General features: G+C 34.9%; 1 protein-coding gene across 3 annotated transcripts in view; it reads right to left on the bottom strand.

Moving 5' to 3' along the window:
• The window catches only part of SEMA3A (semaphorin 3A), a 468,284-nt gene that overhangs the window by 35,780 nt on the left and 412,734 nt on the right, over positions 1-19,770 (bottom strand). For all 3 annotated transcript variants that reach the window (XM_086696802.1, XM_086696801.1, XM_086696803.1), the window contains 6 exons: positions 12,373-12,515; positions 10,425-10,539; positions 10,263-10,332; positions 8,353-8,497; positions 4,899-5,118; positions 1,640-1,731 (listed from right to left, as the gene is read on the bottom strand). In XM_086696802.1, the coding sequence (XP_086552928.1) occupies positions 1,640-1,731; positions 4,899-5,118; positions 8,353-8,497; positions 10,263-10,332; positions 10,425-10,539; positions 12,373-12,515 (785 nt within the window). The remainder of the gene's footprint in view (positions 1-1,639; positions 1,732-4,898; positions 5,119-8,352; positions 8,498-10,262; positions 10,333-10,424; positions 10,540-12,372; positions 12,516-19,770) is intronic.

Here is a 19,770-nt window from a genome sequence, read left to right as displayed (position 1 = left end):
GGGTCTGTAATTCTTCTAGTTTCCTTGTTTTATTTTGTTTTTTGACAAAGAGAGAGGGCACAAGTGAGTGAGGGGTGGGGCGGGGGGGGGGGGGCAGAGACAGAGAGAGAGAGAATCCCAAATCCCACAAGGGACAGAGAGAGAGAGAGAGAAGTGGGCTCACCCAAAGCGGGCATGAGCTCACCTGAAAGAGGGCATGACCTCACCCAAAGCGGGGCTCATGTGCAGATGAAGCGAGGCTCGAGCTCACCCTATGCAGGTCTCAAACTTACAAACCATGACATCATGACCTGAGCCAAAATCAGATTCCTAGCTTCCTTGTGAAGTAGGTATTAAATCAGCCATTTCACTGATGGGGAAGCTCAAAGAGCCCGTACACGTGTTTCCAGAAAATGCTATGTAGATGTGACTGAAGAGCCTAAAGTCCTTCCACCAGAACACTGTTTTGTTGTTATTATAGGATACCTACGTCTTGATTCACCAGTGATTTGTTTCAGTGCTAATCATAATTTTAATTATGTGAATATATATTAAGAACTTGCCATATTCTACTTTCTCTTCAAAATGTTACTGAATAGTGAGCAAGAACCCTACCAAGTTAAACAAAATGGTCTAGAAATATGGGGCTACAAAAAGTCTTATGAAGTCTTTGCTCACAATGAAAATATTTAAGACAAGTGACAAATTTAGAGTATCTGGAACACCTGGAGACTAAATAAGATAATTTTAAGTTGTGAGACTAGATCCAATGTTTTCTCATTTTTTGTTATCTAATTCCACTTTATTTTGCCATTATAAATGTCTCAATGTTTACATTATTCTTTTATAAAAAATTGAAATAACACTTCTTATAGGCATCTATTTCCCTGTCAAAATTCATAAATAATTCATATCAAGGTGTGCTTAGATTTACACTCTCCCCTATTAGCACGCTATCTAAAAGAAACAACAGGCATTGTGGTGTATGTTATATTACTTCAGTTCTCTGTTCTCACTTCAACCCATATTCTGCTGCCTCTACCCCCAGTCCTATATAAATTTACCCGGGCCGTCCATGATCCTGGACAAAGGAACAAGTATCTATACATTCCTTAAGTGCATAGACTAGGAACCCGTAACAAATTTGTCACCGGTGATCTAAACACCTCAAACTTTTTTTGCTAACAAATTATTTAAGAAAATATGATAAAACAATTCATGAATAAGCCAAAAAAAAATGACTGCAATGTCTTCATTCCCCTATCATTCTGAGTGTATTTTTCTCTTAATACACTCATGGAAGTTACCTATCATTCCAGTTATATCCTAAAGCATGAAAGAGGAGATTGGGGGGTGGGGGGCAGGGAGCAACATGAGTTTATTCAGTGAGGTAACCTACATAAATAGTGTAAAATGTAAATCACATATTTTATTATTGAGAAAACAAAATATGAGCCAAGAATATATTTCTTTACATTTTTAGATTTAACTAGCATTGAAAGTTTCAAGGTTTATTTTGACTAGTGTCTGGCTTTCTAATTGACAAGCTAATTAGAAGGGTATGCTAGACTACTTGTCCATACCAAGTTCAGTGCGCAGCTGTCCTGGGGGAAAGACATACAAGTGAACCTGTTGACACTTGAAATTAAGCAGCACTCACCCGAAAAACTGTCATTTCTTCCAGCAGAACTTCTTCTAAATCATGCCAAGTCTCCTTAGGAATTGAAACTACTTTAAGAACGGTCCCAACATCTTTGAAAGAAAGTGGAGGAGGAGAACACAGTTTAAATAGATCTGAACAAAGGTTAATGTTCATGAATGGAAATAGTATTTGAACAGAAAGTACATTTTGACCTCAGTCTTCCTTTTGTTTTTTTTTTGTTTTTTTTTTTTTTGTTACAGCACTGGTAAAATATATATTCAAATGCATTACATGCAACTAGATAAAGTGTGAACATAGCTGTGCAATGAAAATAGCTGAATTTTCAGAAATATATGAAGCTTTGAAGATGCTTTTATCCTGAACTTGCAAAATTAAATGTATATATGTGTATATATACACATATATATATACACACACGTATATATATATACACACACACACATACACACATACTAATCACTAGGTTGAACTATATATTTTTTAATTTTTAATCTCTATTGTCAGGTGTCTCAGGAAAAAAAAAAACTAAAAAAAAATAATGCCAGTTGATATAGCAAGTTTTTCCACTTTTGTTGTGAAATCTGGGACTACCTGTGAAGATTTAATACAGATGCAAAATGCAAGGAATGTTGTCCAGCAACAGAAGTAGTGAAGCCTCAGAACCTGCTGCTCATCCCCCAGGCACCTGGAAGCCTGTAGTACTTATAGGCCCCTAAAGACAGCTCAATGACCATTAAGTGATGAATGACAATAACTTGATTTCACAAAATAAACACCTTGGATTACTTGTTCTGGTAGTTGCTCAATACTGACTAATCAACTTTGGTTAACAAACTGGTCTGATTAATGTCTTGAATAATCAATTTTAGAGTATTAAAGAAATTTAAATTCCAGAGCATATATCATAAAAACTATTAAACTGAATACATTGTATAGAGATTTAAAGGATTGTTTATTCTAATTTTCATTGTGAAAAGATAAGTTGTTTCAAGGAAAAGAGCTGTCGCTTTTACCCTAAATTGTGTTTAGAAGATATTATTTTTCCAGTATGGACTCTTCAACATTCCAGTTCTGATCAGCTGATCAATTGTTTTTAGCTTCAACTGGCTCATTTTAATCAAGTTCAACTGACTCATTATTTGAAAAGAAGAATCATACCAGTAAAGAATAAGCCACACCAGAAAAATCATTTACTGTATTCAGTGAATAACCATTGATAGCCATTTTCGGGGCATCAATATGATGTGCTATGTGAGATAAGAAAAGTTGCTAGTGAGGAAAAAAAAAAGAAGAAGAAAGAAAGAAAAATTGCTAGTGTATCCCTTGTAAAGTGAAAAAGGTGCCCTCTGTTAAGAGGTTACTTTTATGTTTATAGGACTTTAGACTACTCATAACACCAAAGATTAAAGGTAAATTAGGTTAATATACTCAGTGCCTCTGATGGGTTTCCAGTATCCAAACATAACTTTATCTGTGTTCCAGATCTAGTTTTACTGAGTAGTATTTCAAACAATTTCACACAAATTGAATCAGATTACTCAACTAGGATCAATACACTGTGATGTGCAACCCAGTTAAAAGATAAAATTACTATAATCAATTTACTTTGTTGACAGATGACCCTGGTCTGTACTGACCAATAGCCATCCACATCTTCAGACATTCAACATTCTCATGAAATTGGTCCCTTTAAAGATAGCCTGTGTCCAAAAGGAATTAAAAACTCATGATTGGATTTCTTTGGTCAAATAGCCGGAAGCAAGCTTTTGCTTCATTGACAGTGAGTGAGGGACTTCTCAACATGTTTAGGTCAGAGGTGAAAAAAAAGGTAAGTGTGACATTATTGAATAAACTTAATTACTCTGTAGATAGATCTAATTATACTTTGACATTAAATGGTAAACTAATATTTACTGAAGACAAATCCTATCAACTTACAGTTTCTAAAGATTTATATAACCAGAAGTTGATACTTGGAATTCACTGACTTTTATCAAACTTGGAGTCTCTTTGGGATTCTACAATTTGGTAAATGTTCTCACTCATAAAAGTAGACTGCACTCTATTGCTCAGAACCTGACACTGTTACACCTGAAAATACAAGTATTTCACAATTTCATTGTAAGACTTTAAGTCTTTAAGGCACTTACCACACAGTTGCCATTCCCCTGTAGTTAATTAATTTTTTTTTTCTGTTTCTCACCAAGGGAATATACATGCTATTATACAAGGTTTCAGTGGAGCAGTCACTCTGCTTCCCACTGATTTATGTCAGTTAACAATGCTAATGGAGACTAGGAATTTATTGCCTTGGAATCTGACCCTAAATAGCAAGTTTCAGGTTTGTAACTGGTGCTTCAAAATAGTATTAATAAAGAGAGTAGGGGGAAAATATGTCATAATACAATGGGATTCATTCTGAAAATATATATGCAAAAAGTTTGTTTCTAATCATGGAGTTAGTAAAAATGTATTGTTAAATTTCTGTAGAAATGAACCTAAAATTTATCTGATGATTCTTATGGTCCATTTTGTTCTTCAACTGATGAAATTTTTATTTTGTTTTGTTTTCTCCCATTGTATGGGAAAAACACTAAACAAATTTTATTGCCAAAATTTATTTTGTACAAGATTTCCACCCTATGATACTTTTTTTTAAATTTTTATTTTTGAGACAGAGAGAGAGCATGAATGGGGGAGGGTCAGAGAGAGAGAGACACACAAAATCCGAAGCAGGCTCCAGGCTCTGAACTGTCAGCACAGAGCCCGACGCAGGGCTCGAACTCACGGACCGTGAGATCATGACCTGAGCCGAAATCAGACGCTTAACGGACTGAGCCACCCAGGCGCCCCATGATAATTTTAAAGTTAGGTAATTTTGCATCAATATAGCCCAGAAACATTATCGCATGTCTTGGGAGTTTTAGGCATGGTTTGAAAATACATCTTTGTTCTAAAAAGTCAATGGACAGAAAAGAGTTATGATTCACATCTAGACATTGTTTACCTAATCATTAGCCTTACTTGATTGCATTCATCAACTTTTGATTGAAAAGGAGATTTTGTTTAAATTAATATACCTCAAATTATTACTTTTTAATAACGCATTGTCATGGTGGATGTTCAGGTTTTTTAGTCATTTATTAGAGATTAACTCAATCTTGACAGCGACTCTAAAAACTTCCCTCAGTTCTTAGTTTACTCAGTAAGTTAACGGTCTACAAGGAAATTCAGGGCTAAAATTAAAAACATTTACCTGTTCCAATAAACATAACATCATACTGGCCATCTTCTGCATCCACTCGATCTACCACAATTTGTGTAAACTGATAATTGACATCTGTTTTGATCATTATTGGGCGGTTATTAATAGGAAACACTGGATTGTACATAGCTGGGTGACTTCTTGCAAATGTTATAACATCATCAGGAAGGTCTTTTGTAGAGTCAAATCCACCAAATGTTTTACTGGGACACTATTAAGATAAAGAGAAGAATAGCTTTTGATTAAAATATAATGAATATAATTACAAATTATATAATAATTTGTAACCTCAATGGTCATAAACTAAATCTAACCTGTCATTATTTCTTTAAAATTAAGTAACTGATAAACTAAAAAATAATATTACTTAAATTAATAGATGTAATATAGAGTATTTTTTTCCTAAACGTAATTTAAGTCTCAATGGGATTTAGTTGTGTCACCATTTTTTACCTAAAACTACAAATGCATCTAATGAATTCAGTGTATGGGAGTCTGATGCTCTATTAGTGGCAACTAATATATTCTACTGATAGGATAAAGTATTTGGAATAAGAAATGAAATATGTTACAACTAAATCCAATTAATAATCAGATTAGAGAATCTCAGAAAAATTTTCTTGGATAAATTTTCCCCCCAGGGCATCATGCTAAAATGCAAAGGCTCTTGTTAAGCTAAGAGACAACATAAACTATTCTTTTCTTCTGTAAGTTTATTTATTTTGAGAAAGAGAGAGGAGGAGCACATGCGTGCGTTGGGGAGCAGAAGAGAGAAAGGGAGAGAGAGAATCCCAAACAGGCTTCACACTGTCAGCACAGAGCCCAAGGCGGGACTCAAACCCATGAGTCGTGAGATCATGACCTGAGCTGAAATCAAGTGTTTGACGCTTAACCGACTGACCCACCCAGTCACCCCTCTAACATAACCCTGAAAAAGCAACACAAAAAGTACCAACAGTACTCTCTCACTAAAAAGTAATTATAAGGGTAAGGAAAGGTGTTATTCAAAGCGTTTGATAATCTGGGGGTGCCTGGGTGGCTCAGACGGTTAAGTGTCCAACTCTGGTTTCGGCTCCAATCATGCTTGCATGTTTCTTGAGTTCGAGCCCCACACTGGGCTCTGTGCTGACAGTGTGGAGCCTGCTTGGGTTCCTCCCTCTTGTCCTTTCTCTGTGCCTCCCATGTTCATGCTCAATCTCTCACAAAATAAATAAACTTAAAAACGATCTGCATGGCAATGAAACTGACCAATTCAAGTGGACAAGTTGAACAGATGATGGCTACAGAGTCAGAAATGAAGCACTGTGGTACACTGGCATAATATCGCCTCTGAATTATAAACACTCCATATAAGGCAATAAAACAAAAATGAGAAAATTCAGATTCCACTGTGTCTCTTTTCACTGCATTTAATTATGTGATAAAAGCATTCAAAGTAAAACATCTCCAGCCTCTTGCTTTTTGTCTTATGCCTAAGTAATTTTTGTCATTTAATGTAAGAGCTTGGGAGCTGAACTATAATTAATAGAAGTTCTTGATCTTATAAGAGGCTTAGGAGAAATCAATGGTCTTTGCCATTACCTTGATACAGATCATAAATAATTCATGAGAAATGAAATAAATAAACTTGCTATGAAACGGGAAGAGCATCTATCTTGGAATATATATGCATGTATATATATGTGTGTGTGTATATACAGACACACACAATTATACACCAATACAACAAAGGATTTAAAGGATTACTTTTTAAGTAAATTATAAAGCTACTTATTTAACGTAATATGTTTCACTTAGTATGTTTTTCTCCAGTAGTGTTGACAAAATGGCTATTCTCAGCTGCCACTTGATAGAATTAATGAACTCATTCAAATGAATTTTAGTCATGGAGTTAGGTGTTTTGCCCTTCTGCTGGCCACTCCCTGATTCCTAGATTAGGCAATGCTTTCTGCTTCTGTCTTTAACAGTTGGTGCATACTGCTGACTTTTTATGCCATGTTTTAACAATTCTGAATAATGAGTGAGAACACCAGCTCTAGAACCAAACTGCCTCAACTGAGTCCTGCTTCCTCTCTTTGCCTCAAAGTCCTCATCTGTGAAATGGGAGCAATAGCTGTGCTACTGAATACAATATATATAAATATAAATTTCTTAGAACAGGGTCTGGCACACAATAATTTCCAATGGCTATCCTTAATTGCAAATATACTGGTACAAATTCAGATCAAAACCTCTGTATCTCCAAATGGCAGTACACCATCTAGCATGCTGAAGGAACTGCACCAAAGCTGTCGAAGTGAAACCTAGAGGCAGGTCCTACTTAGAATACACTGGCCTTAACGAGCCATAGGGTTAGAAAACTCATCACCAACAAAGTAGAAGCAGTCTGCCATTAAGAGATGGAGTAAATATCTTGCGCTTTTTCGTAAAACCCATTTTACTTCATATAATCAATATTTCGTCTTATTGGTTCATTCTTCTGGAAGCCTACACAGGTTTTGTATCCACAAGAACCACCAGCTAGAATATTTATAAAATGCAAAATTTTCAATTTTCCCATAAAGAGCTTCATAAACAGAGAAAAATAAGATTATAATCCCCATATTGAATAAAATGTATAAAACATAACTTACTTGAATTTAACAGAATAAACCAAACTGAAGTAAAATTACAGCAATGGCTAAACTTCAAACACAAGTTTTTGCATCCCGGGAAATTATTTCCTTAAAGATACTTAGGATTAGAGCAGTTGCACTTGGGTGCAGGTATTGTACAACCTCTGCCATCACTGCTAACTTCACTCACTTCCTACCATATTTTTTTTTCACCCTACTTTAAATTGCAGATTCAAAGCTGGTTTTATTTTGAGTTCTCTCCAATTTTTTTTCAAGCCTGAATGTGCCCCAGGGTTGCTGGAGGGAAAAAGGAGCGGTCAGCGAGAGTAGACAGTGTCTGTTAAAATATCTAGGCCCTGTTCTATGAGATTTTCCTGCATATCTCCCTTACCTACTTGAGGGGTGTGTCCCATTCCCATGGGAAAATAGTACTGATTTAAAACTTTTCGTCCTCCTATTTAATGGGCAATCCTTGAAGCCTTCATTCTAGCTAGGGAGAACAAGTTCAGATGAATCCTAATTGTTTCAATTCTCTATGAAAGCCACTTTTGGAAAAGAAAACAAATAAGTCTACCCATTTAGTTTCTATTTCTCAAAAATTATGGTTATTAATAACTGGTAAGCACTGAGCTTAACCACTAATGTCTCTAAAGAACATGCTTTTAAATGCAGAATTCCACGATATCATAGAAAATCCCTGCTTTGTTTTGTTTATAGTCAAGGTACCTTTGTTTTACATTATCTATAGTTAACACCTGCTTGTAGCAGCTTTTTATAAACCTTCAGGAGAAATTTATTCATCTGGTATTTTAAAAACCTAGACCACTTACAGTTCCTGGTCGTGGGTAGGGGACTCTTCCTTGGTAAGGCACCCACTGATAGTTGGGACCATCCCTGTGAGCGTATGGACCAAGGAACACCCTTCTCACATCACTCATGCTATACATGCACACAGCTGACCCCTTGAAGATGTTACTAAAAAAGAGAGACAGAAAAAAAAAAAAAAGATTTTCATCTTCATACAGTGGAAAGACAACTGTTCTTAAGTTGTTCCAGGTTATTAATGTTATTAGATGTCAATTATCAAAACTTGAACATAAATTCAACCTCAAATAGTGCTTGTGATATTTTTTAGTCATGTGTATATATTTTGGCAATACACAAGAGAACATATTATGATTGCTCAAAATAGAAGCATAGCTGAAACCATCATTAATACTCATAGTATATATATTTATATCACATATACACAACATATGATATGAAGTACACACATTAATATACATAAACTTTAGTGGGAAAACATCTACATGATCTTCTAAAAAGCAATATTTAATTTTGATATCAATAGAAATAAAAACATAAACTTTGGTACTATGTTAAGCCTCCATCATGAATACTGAAACCAGAGAACTTTTAAGCAAGCAAAAATGTTTAAGAAGTCATTTTAGGAGCTGAAACTGGTGCAGAAAATGAATAGTTAATGTCAAATGATAGGTCACATTATATTATTTTTAACTCCCAAATGACCAAAAGCATTAGAGCAAGTAACTGAGTGTGATTTGTGTGAAGGCATTTAAAATAATCTCTTCCTAACTCAGAAAATTGTTTTAAGTTAGTAGCTGTTACATCCTACTCAAAGTGGAATATTATAGCAATTATCCCCATCATTTTGCTTGACAAAAATCAGGTACTTGAAATAAACTGGAAGTTTGCCATGAGCTGCCACAATTTTCCATTTTATTGTACTTATATAAATACGGCTTGAGAGATGTATTTATACAAAGATATAAAACAGTCATGCACACTTAAAATATGGAATGCTTATCTTTTAACCAATCTTTCACCATAGAAAATTACATATACAACATATCAAATGAAAAACATGTGTTTATAAGAGTCTATTACTGGAACCTGCTCCACATAGACAATGTCTGGTAGAATGCAAGCTTCGTGAGGGAAAAAAGAGGCCCAGTTGCTTTTCTGTAACATCAGTTGCATATTTCATGGTACCTAACACATAGTAAGTCTCAGTAAATATTTACAGAATTTAATAATGGTATTTTCATAATAGAAGAAAAAGTAGTCTCCATCCTAATCTTACTGATTCGGAAACTCTGGAGGCGGGGCATGGTGGTTCACATGGATGCTCAGATGGATGTCTGAGAACCACTGCCCTAAGTAATGAGGAAGTCAGAAGAAATGGATTAATGTCTGTTTAATTTTAACAACTCCAGGTAATATAAATTTTATACCGAATGAGATAGTCAAGAGATAATTGCTGCTTGATTGACAGCAAGTGTCTTGGGAAGATGGGGAATGGAGAGTGAGGAGAAGAGGAAGGAGGAGACAAAGAGGGGAGGGAGAGAATGAAGGAGGAAGAAGGAAAAGAGAAAGGAAAGAGTGTTGCCACTGTAGTTTATAGCACTACAAAGTCTGATCAAAGCTCAGATTTCAGCCTTTCAGAATATTCTACATTTCATTTAAATTTTCAGTCAGAGCTATACTGAGGCTATGATACATTTTTCATCATTCAATTTACAGTGATGACATTTCTGCTAAAATTTATTTTTTTTAACTATTTACGTCATAACATCAGCCACCCAAGAATCTACAACAGCTCAAAGGTTAAGCCAAGCCAATGTTCTTTCAAAAATGTATTTTCCAAATTATGGATTCCTGAAAAGCACCTAAAGGACATGAAGTTTCTTTGATAGTAAGATAGTAAAAAGTTGTTTACCTGGAAGTTGTAAACACTCCATAGACAATTGGATTTTTAGGATCTTTAGAATTCATAAGGAATACATCCTCTGTTTGAAAACAAAATTAGGAAAAGTTGCATTTTGGTGGTTATGACAAATTCTGAACAAATATTCTCTATCCAGTATCATGAGTTACTTACGCAATTCATCAAAATGAGTGTCAATGCCATTTGGACCTGGCACTGAGCAAATGAGTCGAGCTTTCAGGAATGTTGTCCACTTATTCACCAGACTTCTGTGACCCCCGAAGTCATTCTGAAAGGAGAGAACATTGATTTTAGGAAATGTGCATGTGAATGATAATTTCAAATATTTCTCTTGAAACAGAGAAACAATTTCCTCATTTTTCAAAATGCAAGTAATTATACCACAGATACAAGTAACTATGCTTTTTTTTTATTGTTGGTCAAATCTATTCACTCAAACTTTATTCACAGAATGACTTACAACATACAAAGAACACACTGGCACATAATAGGCACTTAACGAATATTTATTGAAGGAAGAATAAATGCACAGCTTATAACACATACTGAAAGTAGATCCTAGAGAAAAGCAAACCAGCATCAAATATTTTATAAGCTTAAACAGTTGAAACAATTTCAATTTTACAAACAGTATATTGAAAAAAATATTTGCACCAGCCTTAATAAAGAAAATCATTCTAGAGAAAACATTTTGAAAACGTACCTCTTCACTGAAAATGAAACTAAATTTTAACTTAAGCAATAAGTTCTGTTATGATCGTATGTATTTGCTGGTAATTTAGGCTCTTTTAAAATAATATTTAGGTGTATGTGTTTGAAGGAACATCCGTGTTCCTTCAAACACATAACAATGATTTATATTTTGTTGATATAATTCTACATGCTATAAAGATTTTTCTAACCCTGTAAGTAGTGCTTTTAAATATGATTTATATTTTTTGGAGAACAGATTCTCACATATTTCACATATTTTTGTATGTTTCCAGATTGTTAAAACCTTTAATTTTCCAGTAACTTAATATACTAGCGATAAATAATTACATCATGATTGAGGTAGAAAAGATGCTAACCAATCCCCCCAGGAGAGATTTTCAAAAATTTCATATCTTCTTTGAAAAAGACAATTCCATTGAAGATAATTACTGGATCAAGTTTTGTGATTTTTCTTGAGATGAAAGGTGCTTGAATACATAATAGCAGTTAGCTTGATTCATACTGCATATACACTGCACTATATACAGTGTAGTGGGAAAGAATGGTACTGTTATCATATCTTTACACTGATACTAATTAATCCACATTTATTGGGTAATTTTTAATCTATGTATCTGACATTATAATGCAATATCATATCCAGTTTTGTGTTACACTGTAAATGAATTACCTCAAAGTTCAGATGCTCAAAACTGTATGTATGTGTTCATATATATGTACATAGGATGTTATAATCAATTTATAAAATCAAGCTTTAATGATTTTCTCTTTTATATCAATAATTTAGCTATCCCAACAATAAATATCCATTTACTCTTACATATTTTAGGAAACTGTTGTGTGAAAATACAAAAAAAAATGTGTTCTCCCAGGTAACATGAAAAAATTGTATTTCTTGGGGCAACTGGGTGGCTCAGTCAGTTAAGCATCTGACTTCTGCTCCAGTCATGATCTCTTGGTTCACGAGTTCAAGCCCTGTGTCAGGCTATGTGCTGACAGCTCAAAGCCTGGAGCCTGTTTGGGATTCTGTGTCTTCTTCTATCTTTCTGCCCCTCCCCCACTTGAGCTCTGTCTCTCTCTCTCTCTCTCTCTCTCTCAAAGATAAATATTTAAAAAAAAATGTATTTCTTTAAAATTTCAAAGGAAGATCATTTAATGTAAACGTGAAATAATGTGTCACAATTTCTACCCGCATGTTTACCTACGAAGAGCTACCAATAAACAAGTATGTTTTCAAATCATTCTTTACCATTTAAATATTTATAATGATCAGTCAAGATTTTTAGCCATAGTTTTCATTATACTTGCATATAGGCAAAGAAGGAAAAGAAAACCATGATTGGACAATAATATCCTCCTCTATTGTTTTTTTTTTTCTTTACCTCACCTTGCATATCTGACCTATTCTAGCATGAGTGGCTTTTCCGGTGTGTTCTCCATCAATCGCATTTTCACGGAAGAAAAAATATACTTTGTCATCTTCAGGGTTGTCACTTTCTGGGATGAGGTGGGCACTAATGAACCTTGGATCTGAGAGACAAATTACAGCACATATATTAATTCACAGTTAGATAGATAATATCATTCATTACAGTCCACTTTCACTTTCTCCTCACTTGCATTTGATATATTTCAAGAACTAATCTTTCCTTAGTTCACAGTTTTCAGAATATGTGAACTGTTCTTTATGTATTTTAAAGTAAGTTACAAATCACCTTATACCTCAAAACAATTCTTTATTTTTCTCTTTTTTTGGAAAGTTAGGAGTAGGTGCAGAAATCCTCAGTGTGACCACATAGTGCAAATGCATTACAGGATATTAAAATATTTTGCAAACTGGAAATGCTTTCAAATATTGCTTATTGCCATCATCACTATCATTCTTCCTTCCAAGCATAAGATAGTTTTAAGTCAAAGTACCAAATGGTCTGTTCTAGTTTCCAGCAAAGACTGGATGGGAGGGGAGAAATGAGATCCAGATTCAACAACAACAAAACAGCAAATCCTCTCATGTTCTTATCCATGTCAGTAAATAACAACATTATTTACCGGGTACTCAAGTCACCTCGGTATTCTGGAGCCACCCTTGAGTCATCTCTTTCTCTCCAGCCCACATTCTATCAGCACATCCATCACCTTTTCTTACCACATCCTCCACGACCGGCCTCTCCCAGATCACCATGACCAGCGATGAATTGCTAACAGTCTCCCTGTTTCTACCTTACCACCACCAATTGTGTTCTGTTTCTCCACACTAGTCAGAGTGATCCTATGGCAGGTCACTTCCCTCTCTAACCCCTCATCCATCTTTCCAAATTATTCACAATAAAATATAAAATCTTTCCCGTGACCAGATACTATTTATGATCTGGTCCCTGCTACCTCACAAGCCTTTTCTTCTACCTACTCTCCTGACCTAACTTACTCCTAGCCCGCCATACCATCCCCATAGTAGCCCCTTCCTGGTTTTCAAACAAGTACTCTCATTCCTGCCTCAGATCTTCCTCTCTGTGTACTTTCTCACCTCATATATTATAATGAATGACTGGATTCCTACTTTTACTCAGGTCTTTGTTCAAATATTGCATTATCAGAAAGATCTTTGTTGACTACCCTATTTAAAGCACTTGAAACCCTTTTAGTTCTTAATTTTCATGTGTTATTTTTCTTCCTAACATTATTAAACACCTGTGATCTCTCAGTCTTTCTTTCTGTTTCTAATATTCATTTGTTTATTGTCTGTTTCTCTCCCCACCCCAAAGGAATATGAGTTCCCAGGACCTGGCATGTTTTGTTTGGTGCTGTGATCCTAAAGGTTAAAACACAGTTGACATTCAATGAGTATTTGTGCAAGAAGGGAAAGAGAGAAGAAAGAAAAAACAAAAAGAGAGAGAGACTGCCTAGATTATGCAGAATGTATATTAGCAATGATTAGAACCTCATTTAAAAAAATAATTTTTGTAAATACCTGGGTTGATGCGGTTGTGACTCATACAGACATATAAAAGTATGCAGTAGCTTCACTGATTTTAAGATGTAATATACTAAGAAGCTGAGTTTATCTTACTGAAAGCATTTAGGACATTGCAGGTATTTAAATTCTCACAATAAGCTACCTTTACTCCCATGACATATCGTGTTATCAAGTCAGCAATGAAATACGTGCACATAGATCAGTACCAAACCTGAGATATCAGGGAAGAGGTCAGAACCCTGAAACTAGCTTTATCCATGTTATTTAGTCCTAATCTTTATACCTGTGCATAATCACCATTATCATGTGTTCTATGCTTGTAACCTTCTTTTAACATTTGCTCTCAGACCATGCACACTCAGGGCTACACTCCACTATCCTTCTCAGGCAAATTATACAGACTCTGTCAGTAATGTTAAAAGTACAATTCATTACCTATTCATATTTCAAGTCCAGTGTGCCAGTGGAATAAGAGTAGGGAAATAACTTTTAAAAGTTGGACTCACTCAGTACCAGAGCTTTATAAGATACATAAAATAATACATTACTTTCCTATAATTGTTACAAAGCTGGTTTTTCTTCATCAATTTCTACCTGTTCATATACATAGATATGTTTGTATATTTCTGTTTGCGTCTCATGAGTATCAGTGAGCAGAATAAATAATGTGACATGGTAGGAATTGGTATGTTACAAATCAAACAATTACTATCCCAATGATGAATTCCTGGAATTGCAGATTCCTGGAAATGCAGTGTTGTAAGCGTGTTTGTGTGTGCACACACAGTTATAATATATATAGTTTGTGTGTGCACACAAACCTACATGTCGAAGAATTCAGTCCAGTCACTTGCAATTTTTGTGACTTTTTGGTAAGTCTCGGATCTCAGATGACTAATTTTCACACTGGGTTTATTTCAAATTGGATTCTATTCACCTTTTCCATCATAAATAGTTCATATAAAAACAAATATTTTCAACTTGAAAAATGCATTGAAACAACTTAGCAAAATGTTAGTAAATGCATTATATTATTATCATTAAGACAGTGAAGGGAAGCCTCAATCACATACTAAATTTGGAGATCTCATTAAAATCCAGCTACAGAATTAGAATAAAAAAAAAAAACACACATTCTTTTGCTTTAAAACTAGAGCAATGGAGGAGAAGTTGGTCTAATATTACCTTCCCAATTAGAGTAATTGTTCACAGAAACACTTGCATAACTTAAAGAATTTCAGGTAATTAAATCTAGCTACTGTATTTGCTCACAAATACATGTAAGATATGACGTAGAAAACAAAATGAGTAATATTATGTCTCTTGTTCTCAGAAAGCTATAATTAGGCAAAAGTCACGTTAGAAGCACAAAAATGGCAATAAAGCAAACAGTATTTTAAATGTACAGATATTCTCTTAGCTTGGTGTTTGGGCATGACAGAAGGCTCTATCAAGCACGTGTTTCCCTCTCTAAAATATGTCAAGAAAATTATCATTTTATCAATGTGGACTCTAGTGGGAAATCATTCAAACAAGTTATCATGCACATTGTTGAAAGAGCCTTCGATCCTAGTCTCTCTTTCAATATCTGGTATTACAGCATGGAGGACTTTGTAGGTGAGTAACAGTCTGACATAGCTTCAGAAACAGACAAAAAATAAACTACACATGGAAAAAAAAGTACACATTTATTAAACTAAAAAGGAATATCAAAGAAAAACAATGTCAGTCAAATGTAACTTGTCTTTAAGACATTTAGGATACAATCAACTTGGAAAAACATTCTTTCCTATCTCAAAATAAAATAGGTCTCTAGTTAAACTCTTTCAAAAAATTAAAAGGAGTTCTACTTCTTCTACTATTTTAAATTTAGCAAATCTTGTCTGCGGTCAAAACCTTTTCTCACTATGCATTTTCTACTCTTCAATCCTTCAAATGTTGCTTTCCCCTTCCTTACTACATTTGGTCCTCTTACTCCTCCTCTTCTTTTCTTAATCTATTCCTCTCTTCCCTGGTGAATTCTCCTCTTCCTCCAAACCAAACATTCTAATCAATCATTCTAATTGTCTGCCCTGCTACCCTAGAACCTCTTGGCCTCCCGAACCTCCATTGTACCTGCCTTATATAATCCCAGAACTTTTTTTCGTATGCCCCTATATCTAAGCAAGGATGATGAAAACTATATAATTTAGTAAATGGATGTGCTACTTGTTAACTCAGGCTATGTATCCTAAAAAAGAATCACTGTTGTTACAGATTTATTAACAGAAACTCTTTAAAATCATTCTGATTGTCTTCAAATCAACTAATGTAGCATCTCATTTTATTCTTCAAAGATGGAATTATTTGCTATACTGATACAACCAAAACCATTTAAAGAGAAGGTCCTCCTTTTTCTCCTCTCGATTTTTCTTTTCTTTCTTTCTGTGGAAAAATGATCTCTCTTTATTTGTAAGTCTAAAGCCTCTATTTGCTCTCAATGCAATAATCTACAAAATATTTCTCCAGTAAAAATCTCTATTCTTCATGCAATCACTCACCATCTATCTATATTTCATTCATCATATTTTTCCTAGACATGTACTCTGTACTCTAGATGGTGGAAAACAAGGGGATGTTATGATGAAATGTATTCTGTCTGTGAGGGAATACCAACAATTAAACAGAACAATTATTACACCACACAAAAAAAGGACAAGAGTCAGAGTCTGGAAAAAATGCAGTTGGAAATAGAAGAGAAAATTCAGTTTTCCTTAAAGAAATTAGGGAAAGCTTTTCTCAGAAGATATGACCTATAACTCAAGGCCTAAAGAATAACCAGGAATGTCCCAGGTGGAAGTAACATGTGCAAGGTAAGAGAAATGACAATACTATGCACTCAGAGAGTAGTCAATGAAGAGACGGGTGGTCAAAGATGATGACAAGAAAGTTAAGCAGAGGCCAGAATAAGAAGGAAGTGTTGTCCAGGGGCATATTGTCCTAATGGCGATGAGGGAAACCAATGAAGTATTTTAAAACTAGTAATGACATTATCAGATTACTATGTTAAGATCACTATGATTGCTACAGGAAAAAAAAAAAAAAATATAATGAGGCAAGAATGAAGGCAGGAAGACCACTCTAGAGGCTAGTGAGAAGGGTTGGTGATTTGGACCAGTATGATAGAGAAGGTGGCATATGCAAGGATTATGTGAAAACAGAACTGCTGGATTATGTTCACTGATGAGATGTTGAAGGTAGGGAGTAGTAAGAAAAATCATGGAAATACTAAGGAAATGTCTGATTTAAATATTGGTTGGATAGGAATCATTTACTGAAATAGGAACACTTGAGGAAAGATAGATATATATGGAAGTTGGGGGAGGAAGATAAGCTCAGTTTCGTGCAGCTTTATAGTGAGATGCTTGGGAATTTGTCCCACAGGTCAGGGAATACAGAAGCTCAGGAAAGAAATGGGGACTAGAGCTGAAGTTATTTGAGATTGACAGCAGGGTATAGAGTACGAAGAGAAAAGAAGACAGAATCTAATACAAGGAGAAAAGTGATGAAAAACAGGAAGAAATCCAGCAACTGGGGAGTTGCAAAAATGAAGAAAAGAAGTCAATTCTTCTTTGGGTTCTCAATCTTTCCCTTATAATGACTCTGTGTCAAATATTTATTTTTTAAATATTTTTATTCTACCAAAGAAAACAAAAAGAATTCCACTTACACTCTATACTCTAGAATCCACTGTTTCTTGCACCCATTTAGCCATAGGACTTTTTGAAAGAGTGGGAGGGGACTCAGACTCAGACTCAGACTCCCTGCCCTATTTACCAGTCGCTTTCCAACTCCATTACTAGGTAGCTTTTGGTGTTTCACCTTTCAGAGTGTAATCAACAGAAACCATCAAATCTACACACAGATTTTGATGCTCACGCTTTTTCGGTTGTCTGCTTGTCTGCTGCCATTGGCACAATAAAATCTTCATGCCCTTCATATAATTTTCATTGTTTCTCTGGCATGTGCCTTCTGTGACTCTGAACCTGAATTGTTAAGTATAGAGCCTTCACTATTTCCTTTACCACTTTCTTTTCCTACATCTGTAAATATAGATGCTTCCTAAATTATTTTCTTTTTGAGCACCTTTTATTCCCCCCACTCCTATAAATGAAGGCATCTCCTAAAATTTCTTCTACTATTTCAATATTCTAAATTTTGTTATATTTTTAGAATTTCTTTCTTTTGGAATTGATTCACTTTTAGACCCTCAGGTATCTCCAAACTACATCACCTTTATTTTCCTCCTAGATCCAACCTTGCATTTCAAACTTTTGGCTCAAATTTTCTTTTTTTTTTTTTTTTAATTTTTTTTTCAACATTTATTTATTTTTGGGACAGAGAGAGACAGAGCATGAACAGGGGAGGGGCAGAGAGAGAGGGAGACACAGAATCGGAAACAGGCTCCAGGCTCTGAGCCATCAGCCCAGTTGGCTCAAATTTTCTACCTAAGTATCTCATTGCAGTTTTAATTCATCATGACTAGCAAGGAACTCATCTACTTTTCTTTTAAAACTGCTTCTGCTCCTATCTTTCCGCTTTGGCTAATGCCAATATCCACACCTACGTATCAAATGGTATTTTACCTTAAACTGCTTCCATTTCCTGCAGGACTGCCATCATTTCACTTCTTTCCCTGTTTTCTAGTCTTAATGTTGCTTGTACAATTCATGTTTTGCTTGCTTTTTTTTTTTCTTTTTTAGAGTTATATTTTCAAGTCATCTAATTAGTCTTCTGTATATATATTATCTATTTCTTCCAAGCTATCCATACAGTGCTACGGAAAGAAGCACTAATGCATTTATACCATATAATTTCCAGACCAGATTTCAGGTGTCATAAGATATGGTAAAGTAGCATAAACTAAGATTGGCATGCAGAAAGGACAGGAAGGCTGATGTTACTCTGAGCCAGTAACAACTCTAAAAGTAGATACTGCATTCGTCAACACATATAGTTGAGATGAGCTATAGTTTTGACTCAAAGCTCTCTAGCACTAGAGGAAAATGGGAAGTCTTGTCAGTTACACTATTTACAGTGTCCCTAATACCAAAAATAAATTAAGAGCAGTAAGTGTCGTCCACAAACTTTGACTTACATTTCCGGCAGAACTGACCACTGTTCCTCTTCTTTAATCCCTTAGTAAATCAAGAAAACACCCCATCTACTATCTTCAAACACATTTAGTTCACATATCACGAAAGAAAGTTTGCTTTTATCGCTTTTGTGACATTTAATCCTTTTCCTATTATCTTCATTTTCCTATTTGTTATGACAGGCATTTGTCCTGTATCTCTCCCTCTCTTGCCTTCAGCTTCTACATATAACAAAGTATTTCCCTAAGCATATTTTGAATCTGTCTCACTGCAACTACGCAAATGTAGACCCTTATCTCTTCTCTCTTGGCAGCCACATTCAATCTGTTTTCCCTGCCTCTGGCCTCACCTTTTCCAAACCATCCTGTACTGTCTATCGCCTTTTTAACACACAAACCATTCCCTGGCACCTAGTGCATATTTCTCAATTAGAATCCAGAAAACTCTACTTTTAATCACTTGTTTTCTTTCCCCTCTCTTCTGGTAAGCTGATTTCCCTATTTTTTCCCAATTATTTCTTCTGGGCTAAGCACAATTTCTGAAACAGAACATGGTTCCTAAATGAGTGAATAGATTAATAAATGAATGAATTTCCTAAACTAAAATATGTAAGTTTGTGGGTTTTTTTTTGTTTTTAGAAGAGTCACATTTTCCTGCTTTTTGGCAGTTCATTAGA

Source organism: Puma concolor, chromosome A2 (genome assembly GCF_028749965.1).
Source record: "Puma concolor isolate L17-30 chromosome A2, mPumCon1.1.hap2, whole genome shotgun sequence".
Classification (NCBI taxonomy): domain Eukaryota; kingdom Metazoa; phylum Chordata; class Mammalia; order Carnivora; family Felidae; genus Puma; species Puma concolor.
Note: the sequence above shows the minus strand (reverse complement) of the source record. Positions and strands in the feature narration are given on the sequence as shown.